This window comes from Pavona decussata, unplaced genomic scaffold (assembly GCF_977016875.1).
Source record: "Pavona decussata unplaced genomic scaffold, jaPavDecu1.1 SCAFFOLD_84, whole genome shotgun sequence".
Lineage (NCBI taxonomy): Eukaryota > Metazoa > Cnidaria > Anthozoa > Scleractinia > Agariciidae > Pavona > Pavona decussata.
In genome coordinates this window covers 213,177-231,470 of record NW_028145502.1, presented here as the reverse complement: position 1 = coordinate 231,470, position 18,294 = coordinate 213,177, and the positions used below count along the sequence as shown (strand labels likewise).

Below are 18,294 nucleotides of genomic sequence, written 5' to 3'. Positions count from 1 at the left end.
ACGTTATCCACCGTCTTTCTCGAATTTTTATGTCTCAGTGATTCTGCTTCTCCTTGATGAGAGCTTATAAACAAGTCAACCTAAGGAAAACGAATTACGTATTAGAAGTAGTAGAGGTTGTGGACTGCAGTTTTAGCTTCGAGGCCCATATGGTCTAGACACAACTGTTGTATTGCATACTTGCACACTCTCAGCATACCAAACTGATCACCCGTGGATCCATAGTTGGTACGCTGCACGCTACATACATGGGCGCGCCACACGCCAAAGTTTTAATTCGTTATTTTTCGAATGTTTTTTCTCTCCGGCCCATAAACATTAACAGGGTAGATCAGTGAATTTAAAAACACATGTAGAAGACCATATTATTTTTCAATTACATCGCGTGCAAAGTTCGTCGAAAAATAATATCTTGTTTTACGGCTTCAAAAGCGCAAACAATGGTCAAACTAAACTTTACAAGATCAGATATTACATGTTTCCATGTTTGCGTAACCAATAACAATAGTACTCGTCCAAAGTGTATTAATCACCTGCTGTGACCTTGTATCATTTTTATTCCGTGATGAGATCATCATTCGCGTGTCAGTGGGCGGGTCATTTATTCAGAAGACGAGATCTAAAACAGCATTTATCAGGAAGGATTTTTGTAAATCTGTATCTTACTCAATGCACTCAGATGTGGGAATTAGGTGGTTCTCGAGTTCGGTCTAAACTCATGTTTTGTTAATGAATGTTTGAAAGCGATCTTTTATCATGTGCCTGTGTTTTTTCAAACAAACACGGCTGCTAAAAGGAGTGCCCGAGGTTCATTAATTAAACCTGGAAATAATTTTTATTTTGCAAATACAAGACCGGTGGTGACATTCCACGGTCAGGGAAGTATATTTTCCAAAAGAAAAAGTGTTGTGAAAACACAAACCGACCGTCTGAACTGCAAGAGTTCTGTCCTGGGGACCACATGTGATTAGCTGAGTTTAGCATGAGAAGAGAAACTGCATATATCCGTAGCTTATTTTTGTCATTTGCAGTCCTGGATGACACGCCTGTGTGTCTTTCTGATTGGTGACTTTTCAAGTCAAGTGTGCATCATGTGGCAAACAAATTTGAGCATAATGTGTCAATGTTGTTTTCAGAGCTTTCGCTGCTAATGGGAAAGTGTGAATTTCAAATGCCCCATTTACCTTTTAAACCAAAAAATTAAAATAAAACGGGGACTCCCCCAATTTCCCTATTTGTATTGGTTGAAATTCATTTCGTACGTAAAATATAAACTGATTACACTGATTGGTTGAAACTACGATTGCTTTGTAAAACGGATCACCTGATTGGTGAAAGGTGTGCGCTCTGATTCTCGCTTGGTCATCAAATTTCTCGTCAAACCTCGTGTTGTTTGTTTGGAAGCGAGAAGGAAAGGTACGAGTTCTATTTCATTGTTCGCTTCTCAGTTACAGCTTAGGGTCCTCAAGAATCCTTGGCTTTTAGAGTTAAGTGCAATAGCGAGAGTCCTTGCTAATTCTGCTTGTGCAAAGTGTTATGGCGGCTTTCGTAGTGCGTAGGTAAACACTGGACGATTTGCCGTCAGGTCGTTGAGTTCATGCCAAGTTTCACTTTCGAGTTATGCCGAGTTGCACCTCCAGTAACACGAAACAAAGCTCAGAAAATTGTGCAGTAATTGGAAGGGATTGATGAAGTCGCTGTAAATTGAAATTTGCGTGGATTTGGGATCAGGAAATACGGAAAGTTCTTTCATTTACATACATACATGATTACACGAATGACTTCTTGACCTGCTGAAGCATTGTCACTACGTTAATTTGTGGTTTCTTTTTGCTTAAATTCTCACAGTGCCTTTTTTGCCCGTCAATCTTTGATCTCTGAATGTTGTTGGACTACGTTAATGCTTGTAAACATGTTATTGTCCTCCCAAACTAACGTTATCTGTAGCCGCTTGTCGGAACTTCGGCTTGTTTACCAAACAGGAAATAAGCATTTGCATACGTGAAAAGTCACTTTCAAATTGTAACTTTGTAAATATTCCGCGCCATCTTTTGCGATATTTCGTACAGCTGTTGCCGTATTTTATTGATTTTACATTGGCTTTATATTCTCCTTTTCTTGTAGTGTGGTTTCGTGGCATCTGTTTTTATTTCTTTGGCGTTGCGTGTTCGAGTACATGTGACATTTGTTGAAGTCATAAGACTTCGACGTGTAGTATGAAGGAATCCGATATACGTTTCGGTCATTTGAAGTTTATGTAGTAATCTGCACTCACAGTAAACACATACGATAGCCAAACATACTTAAAAAAAAAAAAACGCCTTCGGGTTAAGTAAAAAAGATTTTGTCCTTGTTATCGTTACTCTTTTAGAAGTCAGTATGGCTGAGGAACAAGTTGAGCCTACCATTTCCTTGAACGACAAGCAGTTCAAGCATCTATTGGCTGATGTTCGTGGGGAAAATAACCCCTCTTGGTAAGTGGTTCTTCATCGTAGAAAGGAGTTGTAAAGTTTAATCGACATAATATTTCCTCGAGAACTTGCTGAACTTACTCAATTATTTCCTTGTGTAGTAACCCAACTTAAACATGCAAATTAGGAATAGATCTTCTGAATTAAAGGTACAATTTCGAATAGATCGATCATAGCTCTCATGGCCTTGTCGGTCATGTTGGTGGTTTAAATGGTTATAAATCAATCCACTCCACATCCTTACTTGTTAAGTTTGATAATTCGATTGTTCGTTTTCCTCAAATCGCGTATTGCTGTGTATTGTACAGACTGTTTTGGTTTTGATTTGACGCTGTAGTTTGTTGTTTTTGTAAAAGTCTTGGCGTGAATTGATCGGGTATTGAAAAATTCTACTACCCTTCAAGAAGTCACGCATTTCTCTTATGACATGTGAAAGTCATGTGTTGTTTTCAAAGAAGAAATTTAAATGAAGTGGAACTAAGCGTAACAGCAACAGTTCAAAGCAAAATACCTAAAGCAAAACAGGGAGTGCACCTTTTAAGGAAAATGGATTTGCAGAAAGTCATCGAATATGCAACTTCAAGGTTAGAGCTTTTTCTTAACTACTTTTATCCAAAATATATTCTTTACTCTTTTGTCAAATTCCGTTTTTTAAAACATGTAAACTTGCAAGCTTGTTTGATTTTTTGTGATGCATGCTGTATCTTTTCGCCAGTCTCAAAATTTGTGTTTCAAATGAAGGGGAAATTTTTTTTGAAAGAAAAGAGTTCTTCACAATTTAGAGTGGAATATTCATGTTAAAAAAATGCTAAGGTGACAATCTCTGGCTTCATTACAATACAACTCATGACAAACTTCTGATATTCATTTCTGTTGAAGCCTGAACTTTTTCTTTCAAGTTCTTTTTTTTACAACAACTTTTCATTGCCATATTCAACAAACATTGTCCACAAAGTGCAGAACTTATTTTTCCACTATTATTTCACATCACTTCATTTCACTTCATCTGCACATCTCTTGTTAGAGATGTTCTAGAATCATGAATTCTTTCAACTTGAAAGAAAGTATAAGGCAGAAGATGTAGTTGTGGTTAATATGAGGCTTATCAATGTGACGTTTAAGTTACTCTTTCCACGTCACATTTCCGCGCAGTATGGCAGCTTGCCAGGTCATATCACTGTGTGTTGTAGGTCAAGTAGTCAAATTTTAAGTCAAGTGTTTGAAAATTCCCACTTGAGGGAATGTATAATTGGGCATATTTATTTAACTTTTTGAATGGTGGATATAAGGGTTAGATCCTAAGACTTCAGAACTTGAATTACATTCAAAGTTCATGCTGTAGTTGTTTGAAAACCACATGGCGTCATTGATTCAATGTCCAGACTTGTAACCACAGCACATTTTTAAAGTTCAGCTGCATTGAGAGGAATTTCCTAAACCTTGTCAAGATGCAAATTTGGTCATATAGATGGTTAAAATTTCAACTGGAAAAAATAAAGAAAGCTTTGCTTATGGAATACTTTTGAATAATAGGATTGTGAATGGTGTTGTTTTTAGGATTCCATTCCGAAATCAAAACTTACTAAGGAGCACATGATGTATCTATGACTCCACCCTTAATTCATGGGGCAGAGGTTATCTCAACTGGCTTGGGCGACACGTCAGTTGAATTGGCGTCAAAAATGAGTTTTGCACATTACACATGTGTTAGTCTGAAGTCATGTGTTCAATGATCAGCAGTTGAAATCAATCAGTTTGTTCAATAACATATGTGATCACACTGATAGAAATATTGAAACTTAAAAGTTTTGAAGATTTCATTTTGATTTGCTATTGTTATCAAGTTAGACTAGAAATGGAAAGTTATAATCTATATGCTTCACATAAAAGACTTATAAACAGTGAACTGCTCAGTAGCTTTCATTTCTGTGGTCAAACTTAAAGATTTCACCTACAGATACTACCTTTACTTGTTAGAACCATTTTGTATCACATAATGAGCAGATCCACAGGAAAGCACTGGTCAATAGATTTCATTTCAGTACTTACATCTAAGTGTTTCATTTACACAGTCACATGTAAGTCAAGGGCTATCAGATGACTATGATAATAAAATTTAGAAGCTCATATTACTAGTCAGGAACATGTGGCTGTTTATTAAAAGTCAATGATTGCTCTCCTTAGAAATAAAAAGAGTCCAATTTGAGTTTGAATTGAGATATGGGTTTAAATCATTTCATTTAGTTTACAGCACTGGACATACCATGTCCACTCCATTCCATTGGCATCCATCAGTCTTGTCAGACTATGGAATTGTGTGCTGGAGGCATCTTCTGCTGTGGCTAGAAAGGCCAATTCTTGAATGACAGTCCCTTCCACAGGTGGGGTAGATGAAGGTAGAGTCTTTATGCCCCTCTTGCTGTTTCATCTTTCTTCTCCTTCTCTTCTCTTCTGTGTTGGATGCGAGTGTTTCCTCAAAAGTATCAAGGCTATCTTTCACTGCTCCCCTCCAGGCTGATCTGTCTTTGGCAAGAGTTTCCCAAGCGTTTGTATCGATGTTCATGGATTTCAGGTCGCGTTTACAGATGTCTTTCAATCGCAGTTACGGTCTGCCAGCGGGGCACTTTCCTTCCCCCCAGTTCACCATACAGAATGTCCTTTGGGATTCTGCCCTCCTCCATTCTACAAACATGCCCCAGCCATTGCAGATGTCGCTGTTTCAATAGAGAGTACCTGCTTGCCAGCAGATTTGCTCTCTCAAGAACCTCAGTGGTGGGAACTTTTGTCTTGCTAGGCAATGTTTAAAATGGGCTTGAGGTTGCGCAGGTGAAAGGTGTTGAGTTTGTGCTCATGCCGTGCGTGTAGAGCCCAAGACTCGCTTCCATACAGAAGTGTGCTCAGCACGCACGCCCTGTATACCTGAATCTTGGTATTTCCTGTGAGTTTTCCATTCTTCCTAACTCTCTTTACCAGGCTGGACATGGTGGTCGATGCCTTGCCAATCCTTCTGTTGAGTTCTGTGTTGAGGGACAGTGTAACATACCATTGTAGGTCCAGAATATAACTACATGTCCTTCATGGAATGAATTTTTTTTCCGAGAACGCCTCGCATTGCCTTGAATCTTTTTGGTGGTGGAGACATCCCCTCGCCCCCTGGAATTTTAGAGTGGAAGGGGGGAGAAGTGGGGGGATTGTTTTTGTGATAACATATTTCTGAATCTGCTGATACAATCCCATAGTGGGAGAGTCCTAAGTGTGACCAAATTTTGGGTTGAGGGAGGGGTGAGTGAATACATGTAGGAGAGTGCATTTTATAGTATTTATTCAGGCTGGATACTTTTTGATTCAGGCTGGTTGTAAACAAGATGTGGATTTTGGTCATTATCATTTTCCTTTATCATTATCAACTTTTTTGTCTTTTTCTGCTAAGCTAAATAATTAAATCAATCAGTGGGGTAGGCTGAGACAGGGCGGGAGGATACAATAATTGTACCCCCCTGCCCTGTCTCAGCCTATTATTAAAATCTAGAAGACCATCGCGACAAACCGATGAGTGGTGCCGGATCTCTCGTAGACCTGGATCAGCAAATTTTTTCAAATGCAAAATATAGACAGCAGGGTGATCTTAACGGTGAAGGTGGCAAACTTGATCAAAATAAACGAAAAAGGTTAGAATGACTGAAGTATATTTAAAAAATTTTTTTTGTGTGACATTTTGGTTTGCAATACAAACCTTCCTCAGGGGCTGAAAAAAAATGGGTGGGTTGGGTGGGGGGGGGGGGGGGGTCGAGGATCACCTAGAGAGTGAGATAGCTGGAAACAAAGAAGTGGGTTAACCCTGAGGGGGAGGGGGGAAAGGTCACCCTCCCATATATAAAAAAAAATAAACAGTTTTGAGAAGTGGGAAGTACTTTTAACCCTGAGTGAGGGGGAAGGGGGGGGGGGGGGAGGGAGGGAAGGAGGGAGGTGGGTGAGTAAAAGTTACAACACAGCAAACCCTTGTCACCCTCCTGTAATACAGTTCCAAGGCCGCTGTTTGAGAAATAGGAAGTATGTTTACTTCAAAGAAAGTGAGACTGTTTTTGAGTTTCTTTCTTGGCAACTTATTATTAGCAACTTTTCATGTTTGCCCTTTGGACATCTCCTGATACTTCAGCAAGGCCTGGTGCCTAATTCCTAATTGAAATCAAATGGACATGATATCATTTGACTTATTAATTTACTGGGCAGCTTCCAGCCATGTCAGTCATCAGTCATTTTGGTTTTGGTTCTTGGCATTAGCTTTTAGGGGCTTAATTTAGCTTTGTTTTTGTCAAATAGAAGTCATATTTTGAACCAGTGTGGGCTTGCCCATGACCAATTGTGTAATGTCAGCAATGGCCATCATCATGGGTATCTCTCCACGACTTCTATTATTCACAGTTTTTTTGCGTATTCCTTTACAATTCTCATCGACCAAGAATCTAAGACCTTGTGATGAAAATATCATCTAACATTTCAAATCTTTTGAGTGTTCAGAAGCATTTTTTTTGTTCTGTTGAAGCAATAAGTTGTCAAGCAGATGTGGTCATTGTGTCTTGATTTGTTGTACAAATTACAGATATTTCTCCATTTGCTTTTACAAACCATTACAATAATCATTATAAATCAGCAAATGAAAGTTTTCAGTGAGTGGCATCAGGATTTCACTACAGATCCACATCAACATCACCAATATATTAAACGAAAAAGTGTGTCTTCTGCAAAAAATTATTTTTTTTAAGTTACAACTAAAAAGTCACTCTTCAGGATTTCGTCCATCGTTGGAAAACTACACAAAATCAAACATAAGATCAAGTGTTGACTTCAGCCAATTTCAGGAGAAAAAGTACTGATAAAAATTCATGCTTGGTAACTTGTAGTATGCAGAATTTTGCTTCCAAAATTAAGCTAAGACTGAAAGATTTTTTATGACACCTGTTGAGGCAAAATCCATTTTGAGTGTAAACACTTTGGCGACATTTTGGCAAGTGTTGTTGGAAAGGCAACTGGAAATCAGATAAGGGAATGGATTGTTTGGATGTAAAAGTTAAGTGCAGTGGGCTCACCAAGGTTAAGGAAGATTAGTCTTAACTACTTCTCTTTGGATAATTCTTTCTTTTTACAGTTACTTAATATAAATTTTAGCAAGTAAGTTCTGAATCATTTAGCATGCCAGGTGTCTTTTCTACAAGACAGCAGGAATTCCTTTGCGATGGAAAAAAATGTTCTTGAAAGTTCTACTCTTTATTTGGTAACAGTGACAAGTTAAAAATAAAAATAATTAATGTTGTTTTTGCCACTAATTCAAATCCTCAGATTTATCAGCTGTTGCAGGAAGATCACATTTCTTTTGTTGTCTCAATTGTTTTAATTACCATATTACACAAGATCTGTAAAGATAACAATATCAGACTGTGGTAGTGATGATATGTTCCAGCTTTGAAAAGATCAAAGGGTTTGTTGTTGCAAGCCTCATGCTGGTGTGGTTATCACATGTTTGTATTGTCTGATTGGCTATTGAACCAATTTCACTGGCTGAGATCACAATGTCCTTTGTACTGTGCTTGTTAATCTTGGCACACGAACAATGGTTGGCATAAAGATGGTGATTGGTTCTGTAGTTGTTAAATAACAACTCCTTGAGGTATTCAGCTTAGTCAGCACAGTGTTGTCGTTATTTAAAGTCAGTCTTCAGGTCAGTCACATATTAGAGGTTCGATTGTACGTGGACAATTTGTTTCTCAATCTAAGATGTGTACATTCGAAAGCAGTCTGCCAAAGATGTGGGATCAAAAAGAGTTAAGCTTTAGGTAGGATCTGTTCATTTAAATCAAGATAGTTCTTTCTTGTTTGGCACTAGCTGGCCAAGGTCTTTGATTCTGTGGCTACAAAATTTGGCTACTAAATTAAATATATTTAATGCAAAGCTCTGCCTGCATCTGAATTTCAAGTTCCTGGTGCAAAAGTTCTTAGGAGTTTGAATATGATGGTGTGGTGTTATGAGTGGTGATTGGAACAATGTATTGTAGGAGTTTGCAAGAATTTTGAAGGGGAATGTCACACTTGAACATTTGGGGTTACCCAAGAAATTTCATCCACTGCAGTTATTTTAAGGAACAGTGTCATGCATGATGAAACATTCTCATTTGGGGGTTATATATCATTGTTTTCGTTTCTGTAAAAATCTTATAGTTTAATCTCTTTCTCTTTCAGCTTCCTGTCCATGGGAGAAGGTATGTGGTTGACCTACAAATGCACTTGTCAGTTTATTTTACAAGTATATTAAAACTACATGTATCATGGTTGAAAAAAATATTTTGCACCAGCAAGCAAATATCACTGCATTCAAATTTTAAGTATGTAGTTGCTGATAGAAGTTCATAAAAACTTTGGTTTTGAACTACATTCAAATTAAATATGTGATTTCTGTTCAATTCAATTAGGAGTTACTTTCAGAACCAGTGATGCAACATTATTTTCAGCGAACTGTGCAGAGATCGAGTATCTGACCTTTTTTGTTGTTTTGTATTGGGTTACAGAATATAAACTCTAGTGGTTGTAACTTGAGATAACACGGATCATAAAGTGAATGATAATCACCTCTGCCCCTGGTAGGCGGATCTTAAATTAAGCTGCAGGATAATCATTCAAGTGTGTTGTTTGTGCTCATGTTACTGTGCAACAGAAAAGCTCACTGGAAGCATATTTAAGTGATGAAAAAAAAAATCTCAGTGATCTGTAAGTTTCCTTTTCTTGATTGACTTCCTGATCTTGAATTGTTCAGCTCTGCAATATAACTATGGGATTCACTGCTGTCAAAGTATGGCCTATTTGGAGGTCGTCCAAACAAAACATTGCAACTACGCAGTAGCTTCCTCCGGAGGAAGTCAAATTTAGCTAATTTCATATATTTTTGGCTTACTTTGCAGACTCTCACGACAGTTTGAATTTTGGAGGAGTACAAAATGACATAAGGTCGTTTGGACAGCAATTTCATGTAAGCAAAGCTAATGATGTGTTAAATTTTCAATCTTGCGTTGTTTTGCTTTTGTCAGCATAATACACAATTCTGACCATGATGTCATTTTTTTGGCAAATTAAGACCTGTAGAACATTCATGTTTCTTTGAACAACAGAGAATCTTTTCCCCTAATATCCAGTTCACATGAATTTTTGTTTTTGTGTAGATGTAACAGATCAAAGCAAAATAATTTCCTTGTGGGACAAAATGACAAATTTCCTTCTGCATTATGTATTAAATTAACATATGCAAATTTTCATCATGTTAAGGAATTGGGTTTGAGCAAAGCCAATAATAAACTAAGACAGAAAACTATTTCCAATTGCATTGATCACCTCGAGTTTTGGTTTAATTGAGGAAATGTTTTTTGTCTATGCAGACAGCAACAATGAAGGATTCAGGGAGGTTTTGCACATTTATAGTGGCTGTTTATAAGAATGTGTGCTCATGCATAAAATATATTTGGTCTAGAAAACTTGTATTTTAATCCCAGAACCTTGTAGAGAAACATTTTTGTCAAGGTTTTTGAATAGTTAGTAGGTGTGGCTAATGTGGAACAATTGTTGCCCAACTTTCCTCATGTAAAACAAGTGGGTGGACATCAAGCTAATTACATGTATAGCAATGATGCTGTCATTAGCTCTTCATCTTTTACAGTGGTTTAATTGAGCTGTTCATTTTTGTTTCTGAAAGTTTCACTTATGGTTAATTGGAAACTAATCTCACCTCAAAGTCCTTCTGGCTACCCCGTTTGAGTCATCATATCCCATGACCCAATTTTCTGTTAGAAGCAAATTTATTGACTTTAGGCTTGCCTGTATGAAAGGATGGCTAACTTATAAATAATTATTGAGAGTGGGTTGCCAGGGAATGGGGAGTCATCAAAATGGGGGAATGGATCAACCATATTTGGTAGATGACAAATTTCGACAGCTCTTTCAGCTCTTTCCAAATCCTGGTTGTTGTTGTGTACACTGTTAATGTCTATTGCACGCAAGTTGCCATTCACAGTTTTTTTTTACTGCATCAACCATGTTTGATTTTTATTATATTTATTTGCATTCTTTTTACCTCATAGCAGTACGTCTCAAGTTCTCAGTCACCCACCACCACCAGCCCTCAACCTCCTGCTTATCCACATAACATCCCAGCATCCCAATACTCACCAAGTTCTGCCCTTGTGAGCAGGAACACTTCTGTCTCCCCCATCAACTCAACACCTTATGACACTGTAAGTGAATTTTTATTTCATCTTATTAGTTTTTTTTTTTGCTGTCATGCTAGACAAATTGACAAATTATCTGACAAATTGAATTTGGGGCAGTCTTGACCCTGGGATGGACTAGCATGCCATCCATACTGGGAAAGCCTGTGTAATCACTGAAATCTTGTGCCTCGAAAGGTGGCGGAGTAAGATGCCTGCAAACAGGCTACCTGCAGCTCTTTCCAAATGTGCTAGCAGCAAGTAATCTTGTTATCCGAACTTGATAATTGGCCACGTCTTAGTTGGCAAGGGAAACTTGCCTGTGACTAAAGACTGAAGAGGACAGTGTCTGAGCTTGTCCTTCCATTGGCCAATTTTAGATAAATTGGAGGAAAATGCACTTGAAATTTTTCAGTGTTCCGGATGAACAGAGCTCCAGGATATCCAGTCTGGATAAGGAAGTATCCAAGAGTGTACCACACATAACACTTATGAGCATTTTAGAGTTGTTTAAGTTAAAGAGTTTGAACTAAATAAAATTCCTGATGATTTCTCAACAGTGTAGCAACTTTGGTGATGGTTCAACTACAGCTGCATCAAACTCCCCTACAAGCATGTTCATGTCGCGCCTTCCTACAATTCCGAGCACATCAGAGTACCCAGGTGACATGGGATTTGAAATTTCATTTGGTCCGTTGACAGAGTCTGCCTCAAAGTCTGCTACATGGACCTACTCTGATGTTTGTAAGAAATTGTATGTCAATCTGGCAAGTTTCTGCCCAATAAAGTTTAAGACTCACATGCTGCCACCACCTGGAACAGTTCTGAGGGCTGTTGCTGTGTTCAAAGGATCCACTAACTTGCATGACATTGTGAAGAGGTGTCCAAACCACATGGAAAGCTCCAATGATGGTACAAACATTTTTTGTCAAATATTGTTCCTCCCCAAAAAAATCAAATAAAAATTACTTCACAGCTGACAAGTTAATTCAACACACTGTCTTGATGTACCACTAAATTCTTATAATCGACACCTAGTTTCTCCTAACAAAGTCAAGCAGACAGGTAACTAATTCTTAGAAGTAACCATCAAACAAAATATGAGGAGAAAATATATTTTGAGACTGATACTGAACGTTTTGGTTATAATCTACTACAACTACAACATATCCTTTGTAAGAGTTGGGCATATTTCTAGATACAGAGGTTGAGAAGAAGAAGACATAGAAGAATATTTGTTTGATTCATACATACACACATAATGATAAATTCAATTGGTTACTTTGGTAACAGGACCTTTCTTCTTTAGCGCTTTTTGGTTAACATTTTGTCATTTTTTTGTGTTTTACAGGCTCTGCTCCAAAAGACCAGTTTATCCGTAGCAACAACCCATCTGCCCATTATCACACTTGCCCGGAGTCAATGAGACACTCTGTTATACTGCCCTACAATGGACCTCAAGGTTTGTACATATACTTGTGCTCATTGTAGCTCTTTCATGTTGTTTCTCGGTAAATCTAAGCCTCTGAAAGTCAATGCAAATTGAGTATACTTCTTACATGTACATTGTAAAGTTTTGGTAAGCACCCAACCATATTAGTTGCCTGGTACACACAGAAAATTTCTATCTTTTAATAATGAGTAGTTTTTGCTGTCCACACAGTATGAATATATATCGAGTTAGGTATGAGACCAACGTGAGTGCAAGGAGAATACAATATATCGTGCAATCTTCAGATTTCTGATCTGAGAAGTGTTTTGCTAAATCTTTTCGTTTTCTTTGCAGTGGGAACCGAGTATGTGACCGAAATGTTTGCCTTCATGTGCTTTTCAAGCTGTGCCTCTGGACCAAGCCGAAGACCAGTTGAAGTGATTTTTACACTGGAGAGAGATGGGCAGACCCTCGGCCGGCGAGTGGTGGAGATCAGAGTGTGTGCTTGCCCTGGGCGAGACCGCAAATCAGATGAAAAGGCAGTAAGTGGAGAGTCAAGCACTTCACAGGGACTTGGCAAGCGCTCAAGACGTGGTTAGTCTTGTGTAGTTGAACTATAATTACTTGGAAAGACGCTAGCTCGGAAAATCACTGACTTTATACCATTACTATTATGTGCAAGATAAATTTTTCAAAATTTTATCTCTGATTCCTTTTAGGATCAGGTAACAAAGGGCCAGGCGCAAAGAGACGACGAACAAGCTCAAGAACAAATTCGGACGAGGAATATGTGATCACGGTAAGCCAGTTTAGCAGTAAAGAGGTTAAACGGTAATAATTTATTTGTGTGTTCAGAAGTTGCGAGAGGAAAGTACTGCTCAGTAGCTTCGTTTAAATGGTCACACTTTAGGATTTCATCCACAGACTCAAAATTTAGAATCGCTAGGTTTTAGTTTTTCTTGGAAAGCTGAATAAACTGCACCACAGGAAAGTACTGCTCAGTAGCTTCGTTTAAATGGTCACACTTTAGGATTTCATCCACAGACTCAAAATTTAGAATCGCTAGGTTTTAGTTTTTCTTGGAAAGCTGAATAAACTGCACCACAGGAAAGTACTGCTCAGTAGCTTCGTTTAAATGGTCACACTTTAGGATTTCATCCACAGACTCAAAATTTAGAATCGCTAGGTTTTAGTTTTTCTTGGAAAGCTGAATAAACAGCACCACAGGAAAGTACTGCTCAGTAGCTTCGTTTAAATGGTCACACTTTAGGATTTCATCCACAGACTCAAAATTTAGAATCGCTAGGTTTTAGTTTTTCTTGGAAAGCTGAATAAACTGCACCACAGGGAAGTACATGTATTGTTCAATAGTCACACTTTAGGATTTCTTCTCAAATGAGATGTGACTTTGGAGAAAAAGGTGGGTTAAGGAGGTGGTGCACGTGAAGAAAATGAGGGAATGAAATGAGAGCAATTTAATTTTGTTTAATTTGTTTTTTTTATTTCAGACAAGGAATCGTCATGTCTTTGAGTTACTGATGGACTTCAAGGAAAAACTTGAAGAGAAGTTTGAGTGCCTTCATCTCCAAAGCCTTGATAATTCTTTGTAAGTAAACAGTAGTGTTATCAGCCCTGGTAACTTTTGAAAGAGAAGGTTAAGAAAATCAACCGTTTAATTTTGTAAAATATTTTGAGAAACAAACTCGGGACAAGAGCTTTCACTGGAATACATGTGTCCCGCTTCAAGATTTCATCCACAGACTCGAAAGTTAGAACCACCTTGTACATCTCAACAAACAGCGCCACAGGGAAGTATTGGTCTGTAGCTTTCATTTGAATAACTTAAAGAAAACACGTCGTGATTTCAATTCTGGAGTCTTGTTCTTTTATCGATGAACGCCCTGAAGGTATTTGTAGGTAGTTTTTATTGAGAGGAACTGAAAGATTCTTCATCTAAATATCGTATAGCATAACTTCTCCTGTTAGAGTTGTTTGCGCTGTTTTACAAGAGAAGAGGAGTTTGAGCGCTCTTGTTTTTTCGCTTAATGCTGAATTCCTTCGAAACGCTATAGAGCCTTGTCACCTTGTAAGGTTACACGTGTATCATAATACAAGTTACAATAATTACACGTATATTGTTGAAAAGCTAGGATGCTTTCGATGCTTATATTATCTAGAGGTTTCAACATCAATGCGGTGAATTGCGAAAGCGCTCGCGGATGTTGATATAGCTTTATACTGGCGAAAAAGCAAAGGATGTCTTGAAGTCGCGGTTCATATGCCTTGAAAATCTGCCAAAATGTTACCGGATCTTAAACACTCGAAACTAAATGTTCTCTTGAAGGCAGTAATTTTCCGATCAGGAACAGCATTTTAGAGCGGAAGAGCAAGGAGAGCTAATCCTTCGTTAACATTTCCGTCTTTCTGGAAAGCTACTCATGACATGGTTCTATTGATAAAGTAAAACGCAAAATAGCAGAAAAATAAAAAAAAAACTGGTTAACAAACCAATAAAAACTAAATAAGTTAAGGTCTATTACTATATTTTCGGATGTCGTCTCTTTTGACACAAGTGATGCTAAGTGTTTACAGTTTTCAGAAAAAATCGAACTGTTTTGTTTAATCACAAAGTAACTTTTTTCTTGAGTTGCAGCGTGGCGAGTGAACACTATGCCGTTCCGCGTAAACCTTTTTCTGCATCTTATAATTTGATTTTAAGGTACAAAAGGGTATATGACGTTATTTACAAACGTTACACTGTGATGTTTTTCAACTTTTGTGCTTTGAACCTCTAGTTTTCTTCCTCTCAGCGTTTTTCAGTGTAGCTTCTGCCTGCGAATGTAAATTTAAACGTCATTGTTGCCGGAAAAAAATTGCTGTTTGTCAGAGTTTTATTTAGTTCATATGCAGGCGACAATCATCGTTTTTTCTTGTAAAAGCGAACTTTGATCTTTACAATTGCTCGAACTTGTTTCTCAAAGTTTTGGCGAGATGGGATATACAGCTGTTTTTGCTTTATTGTTTAATTATTATTTCTGACAGCTTGTGGTGTTTCCGAGGCAAACGCGAACGTTCGATTGCATCATCATCCATGCATTTAGCCTGGGAATTTGCGTCAGTTAACACGAACTTTTAAACCCAATACATGTGTTCACTGTCCAGCGTCTTGACCTCGTTTTAGAACAATGGATTATCGAGCAGTTTTTTGTTGAGGTCAAGTGATAGGAGCGTGCCGAGTAACATGATAACAAAGATCAACACGCGTTTGTACATTGTAATGAGGCTAACCTCTTCACCTAAGTCGATTGTTCTACATTTTGAGCGAGTGCCGGGTAAAATGCCAGTGTCTAGCCATTTGAGTGAAAGCTACTCAGCGGTACTGACCTCCGGTACTGTTTATTATGGTGTGCAAGATGGTTTTAACTTTTGAATCTGTCAGGCGGGAATAAAATCATAGTGTGACCGTTGATATAAAAGCTATTGTGTATTACTTTAATTTTGTTGCATGGTCCTTCAGTGAGTCCAATTAGTTTGAACATGATCTCTCTCTGAAGATCAACACTTGCTGTTGTTGTTAAGTGCCGTTTTCTTTGTCGTGTCCCTTTGTTGAGCCCCTGCACGTTGTAAAATGTCACTCGATACCGGTTTCCAGTGCCAAGAACTTGTCCAAACATGTGTAAAGTGACTGTAATGTTACACAATGTTTTCGAGACGAAGCCTAGAGTGATGTAACGTATCTCCAAGTTTTACCTTTGTCGTGAAGTCCAAAAGCTACTGAGCAGTACTTCCTTGTGGTACTATTCATTGTGTTTTACAAGGTAGTTCTAGCTTTTGAGTCTGGAAATGAAGTTCTGAAGCATTTAACTTGGAAGCTACTGACTAGTGCTATTTATTGTGCTGTACAAGGTGCTTCTAAGTCTTAACTCGGCGATTGAAATCCATTTATTTTGACCATGAAAATGAACACTACTGAGCAATGCTTCCCCGCTATGATGGTTGTTTTTTGGTCCAATCTTTATCTTTTTATGACTGAGGAAGCCGATCATTAAAAGTCGTATTTCTCTTTTGCAGGGTCCTAAGCACATCCGAAGATGAAGCTGATCAGCCTTCAGCTTCTGGAAGTCCTGGTTCAGTGTTCAAGCGAACAGGTCTGTCTTCAGTGTAAAGAAAGATGGGAACGTAAAATCTGGAGTGAAGCACCGACATCGTGGAACTACGTCAAGATGGCCGCTGGTGTGTTTTCCCCCCTTTTTTTCTGTGTAGTCGGTTGTTTCACGTTTGCTTTCACAATCCTCCTTTTGTTTTGCGTTTTACTCGGATATCAAACCTAGTGTTTGAGTCTGTTTCAAGCTTTTCCATATATCTTCATTTTTATCAGCCGAGCTGTGCTTTTTGGTAGTTGTTATTTTAGCGCTACGGCTAATTTGTTTCTACCTGCTAGCAGAGGTTTCTTTCTCGTAAGTCTTGTAGCATGTACGAAGTCGTCGCGTCTCTTGTATTTCGCGTAGTCAGCTTGTTAACTTCCCCGGGGAAGTAAACAAGCCGAGTACGCGAAATACAAGATACGCGACGACTTCGTACATGCTACAAGACTTACGAGAAAGAAACCTCTGCTAGCAGGGTAATTGGTTTCCAACTTATTTCCTTAAAAGTAGGGTCTGAATAGAGCGGTCATTTTTCTTTCATTTTCACTGTTTCTAAAGATTCATGGAGATTTTATAGTTTGACTTGTTTTTTAGCTAACTGTTAAACGTTGTTCACGTCTCAGCTGTTTTCTTTATATATTTGTTTTGCACTATTCAGACCCCGCTTAAAGAAGAAGAGGCTTCTTCGTTACAGAATTTAGCCATTGTTTCGGTTAAATTTTCCCATACATGCGTTGGCGAGCTTTCGTTACTCTAAAGCAAGCCTCGCATGCATTCCAAAACTAATACTGATATATTGGGGAAGAATCTTTGATTGTACAGAGGCCTCCCAATTCGTTCACTTTACGCTAGGCGTGAAAAGCATTAAGCAGTGATTTTAGCTGTGAATGAATGATAATTTATCGCTTTTGCTTTGTTGTACGAAGCTAATAAAGCCATTTATGGTTTTCTATTTTCACACGATTATACGCAATGAAGTTTTGGTTTTACAGAATGGAATTGCTGGGTTTTGATTAGTTTGATTTGTGATGTATGCGAACTTATAAAATGAAGCATTTCCAAACATTACTTCTCTTATTTTGCTCGCATTCCTTCACCAGCATGTTTAATCACAGGCTGCGGTCGTGTTTTTAAATAAAGGAGCGTTGTGTTGTATCTTTCTTGCAAAGATGGCGGATGAAGCTGAGAGTTACCTAGCAAGAATTGGAAGACGTTTTATCAAACTAGTCCGCGCAATTCAAAGAATTCTTCGGTTTGTCTTTTTTTTAAGACGCGGAGAGTCGAGCTTGATTTTTCTGATTCGCTTGTATTACCGTTCTGCAGTTTGGATGTTTCAGCAGTTTACCTCGCAAAGCCGCCATCTTGGCAGTAAACTCTTCATTTTTTCAAGCTTTGTTAACTTGTTTGTGCACGTTTTTGTGCAAATAGCTACCCGAGAGCTCGATGTCAAGAACGCTTAGTAGTCGCCATTTTTCCTGCTTTTCATTTTCTACGGATTAGAGCTAATGTCGTTCTTTTGTCTTTAAATGATAGGAAATGCTGTATTTTTATTTGTTCTACAAACATCCTCGAGAGAAAATGGAGAAAAGCGCAGGTCTGGCTAAAAAGCATTCAGTTTTCAGTTTCTTTGTTGGTATAACACAGATACACAAAATGTTTTAAACGTCGTATAGCAGAACCTCCAAATGCACAATATTTCCTTCAAACAACACATGGACGGTTTTGGGCGAACTTGTACAGCCTGAAGGTGATTTATTTAACGTTTTCTCTGTCTCTCGAGGATTTTGTAGGACTTTATCGCCATGATTTTTGTCCCCTTGCGGGACACGAATATGCGCTGCTCACACGAGTTGCCTTCAAATTATTTGATATTATAAAAATAAATTACTTGGCTAAAAAAAACTTGGGCAGCGCGCGTGATGGGCGATTGCTCAGGAACTGTATGATCGTGGGTGTGATTTGATGAAGAAAATTAATAAATTCAATTGAAAGAAAAAAAA

At 38.2% G+C, this 18,294-nt stretch overlaps 1 protein-coding gene across 10 annotated transcripts in view; it reads left to right on the top strand.

Annotated features, from left to right (window-relative positions):
• LOC146475253 (tumor protein p73-like) overlaps positions 1-18,294 on the top strand; it is a 31,959-nt gene extending 13,665 nt beyond the window's left edge. For 4 of the 10 annotated variants that reach the window (XM_085115606.1, XM_085115607.1, XM_085115608.1 and 1 more), the window contains 10 exons: positions 2,372-2,474; positions 8,706-8,725; positions 9,422-9,489; positions 10,592-10,744; positions 11,278-11,629; positions 12,069-12,179; positions 12,504-12,743; positions 12,869-12,948; positions 13,658-13,755; positions 16,221-18,294. In XM_085115606.1, coding sequence (XP_084971732.1) covers positions 2,372-2,474; positions 8,706-8,725; positions 9,422-9,489; positions 10,592-10,744; positions 11,278-11,629; positions 12,069-12,179; positions 12,504-12,743; positions 12,869-12,948; positions 13,658-13,755; positions 16,221-16,314 — 1,319 coding nt within the window. In that variant the 3' untranslated portion in view covers positions 16,315-18,294. Of the gene's footprint in view, positions 1-1,331; positions 1,417-2,371; positions 2,475-7,878; positions 8,303-8,705; positions 8,726-9,172; positions 9,231-9,421; positions 9,490-10,591; positions 10,745-11,277; positions 11,630-12,068; positions 12,180-12,503; positions 12,744-12,868; positions 12,949-13,657; positions 13,756-16,220 lie in introns of those variants that run through there. The other 6 variants (XM_085115609.1, XM_085115605.1, XM_085115611.1 and 3 more) reach the window with 6 other exon arrangements.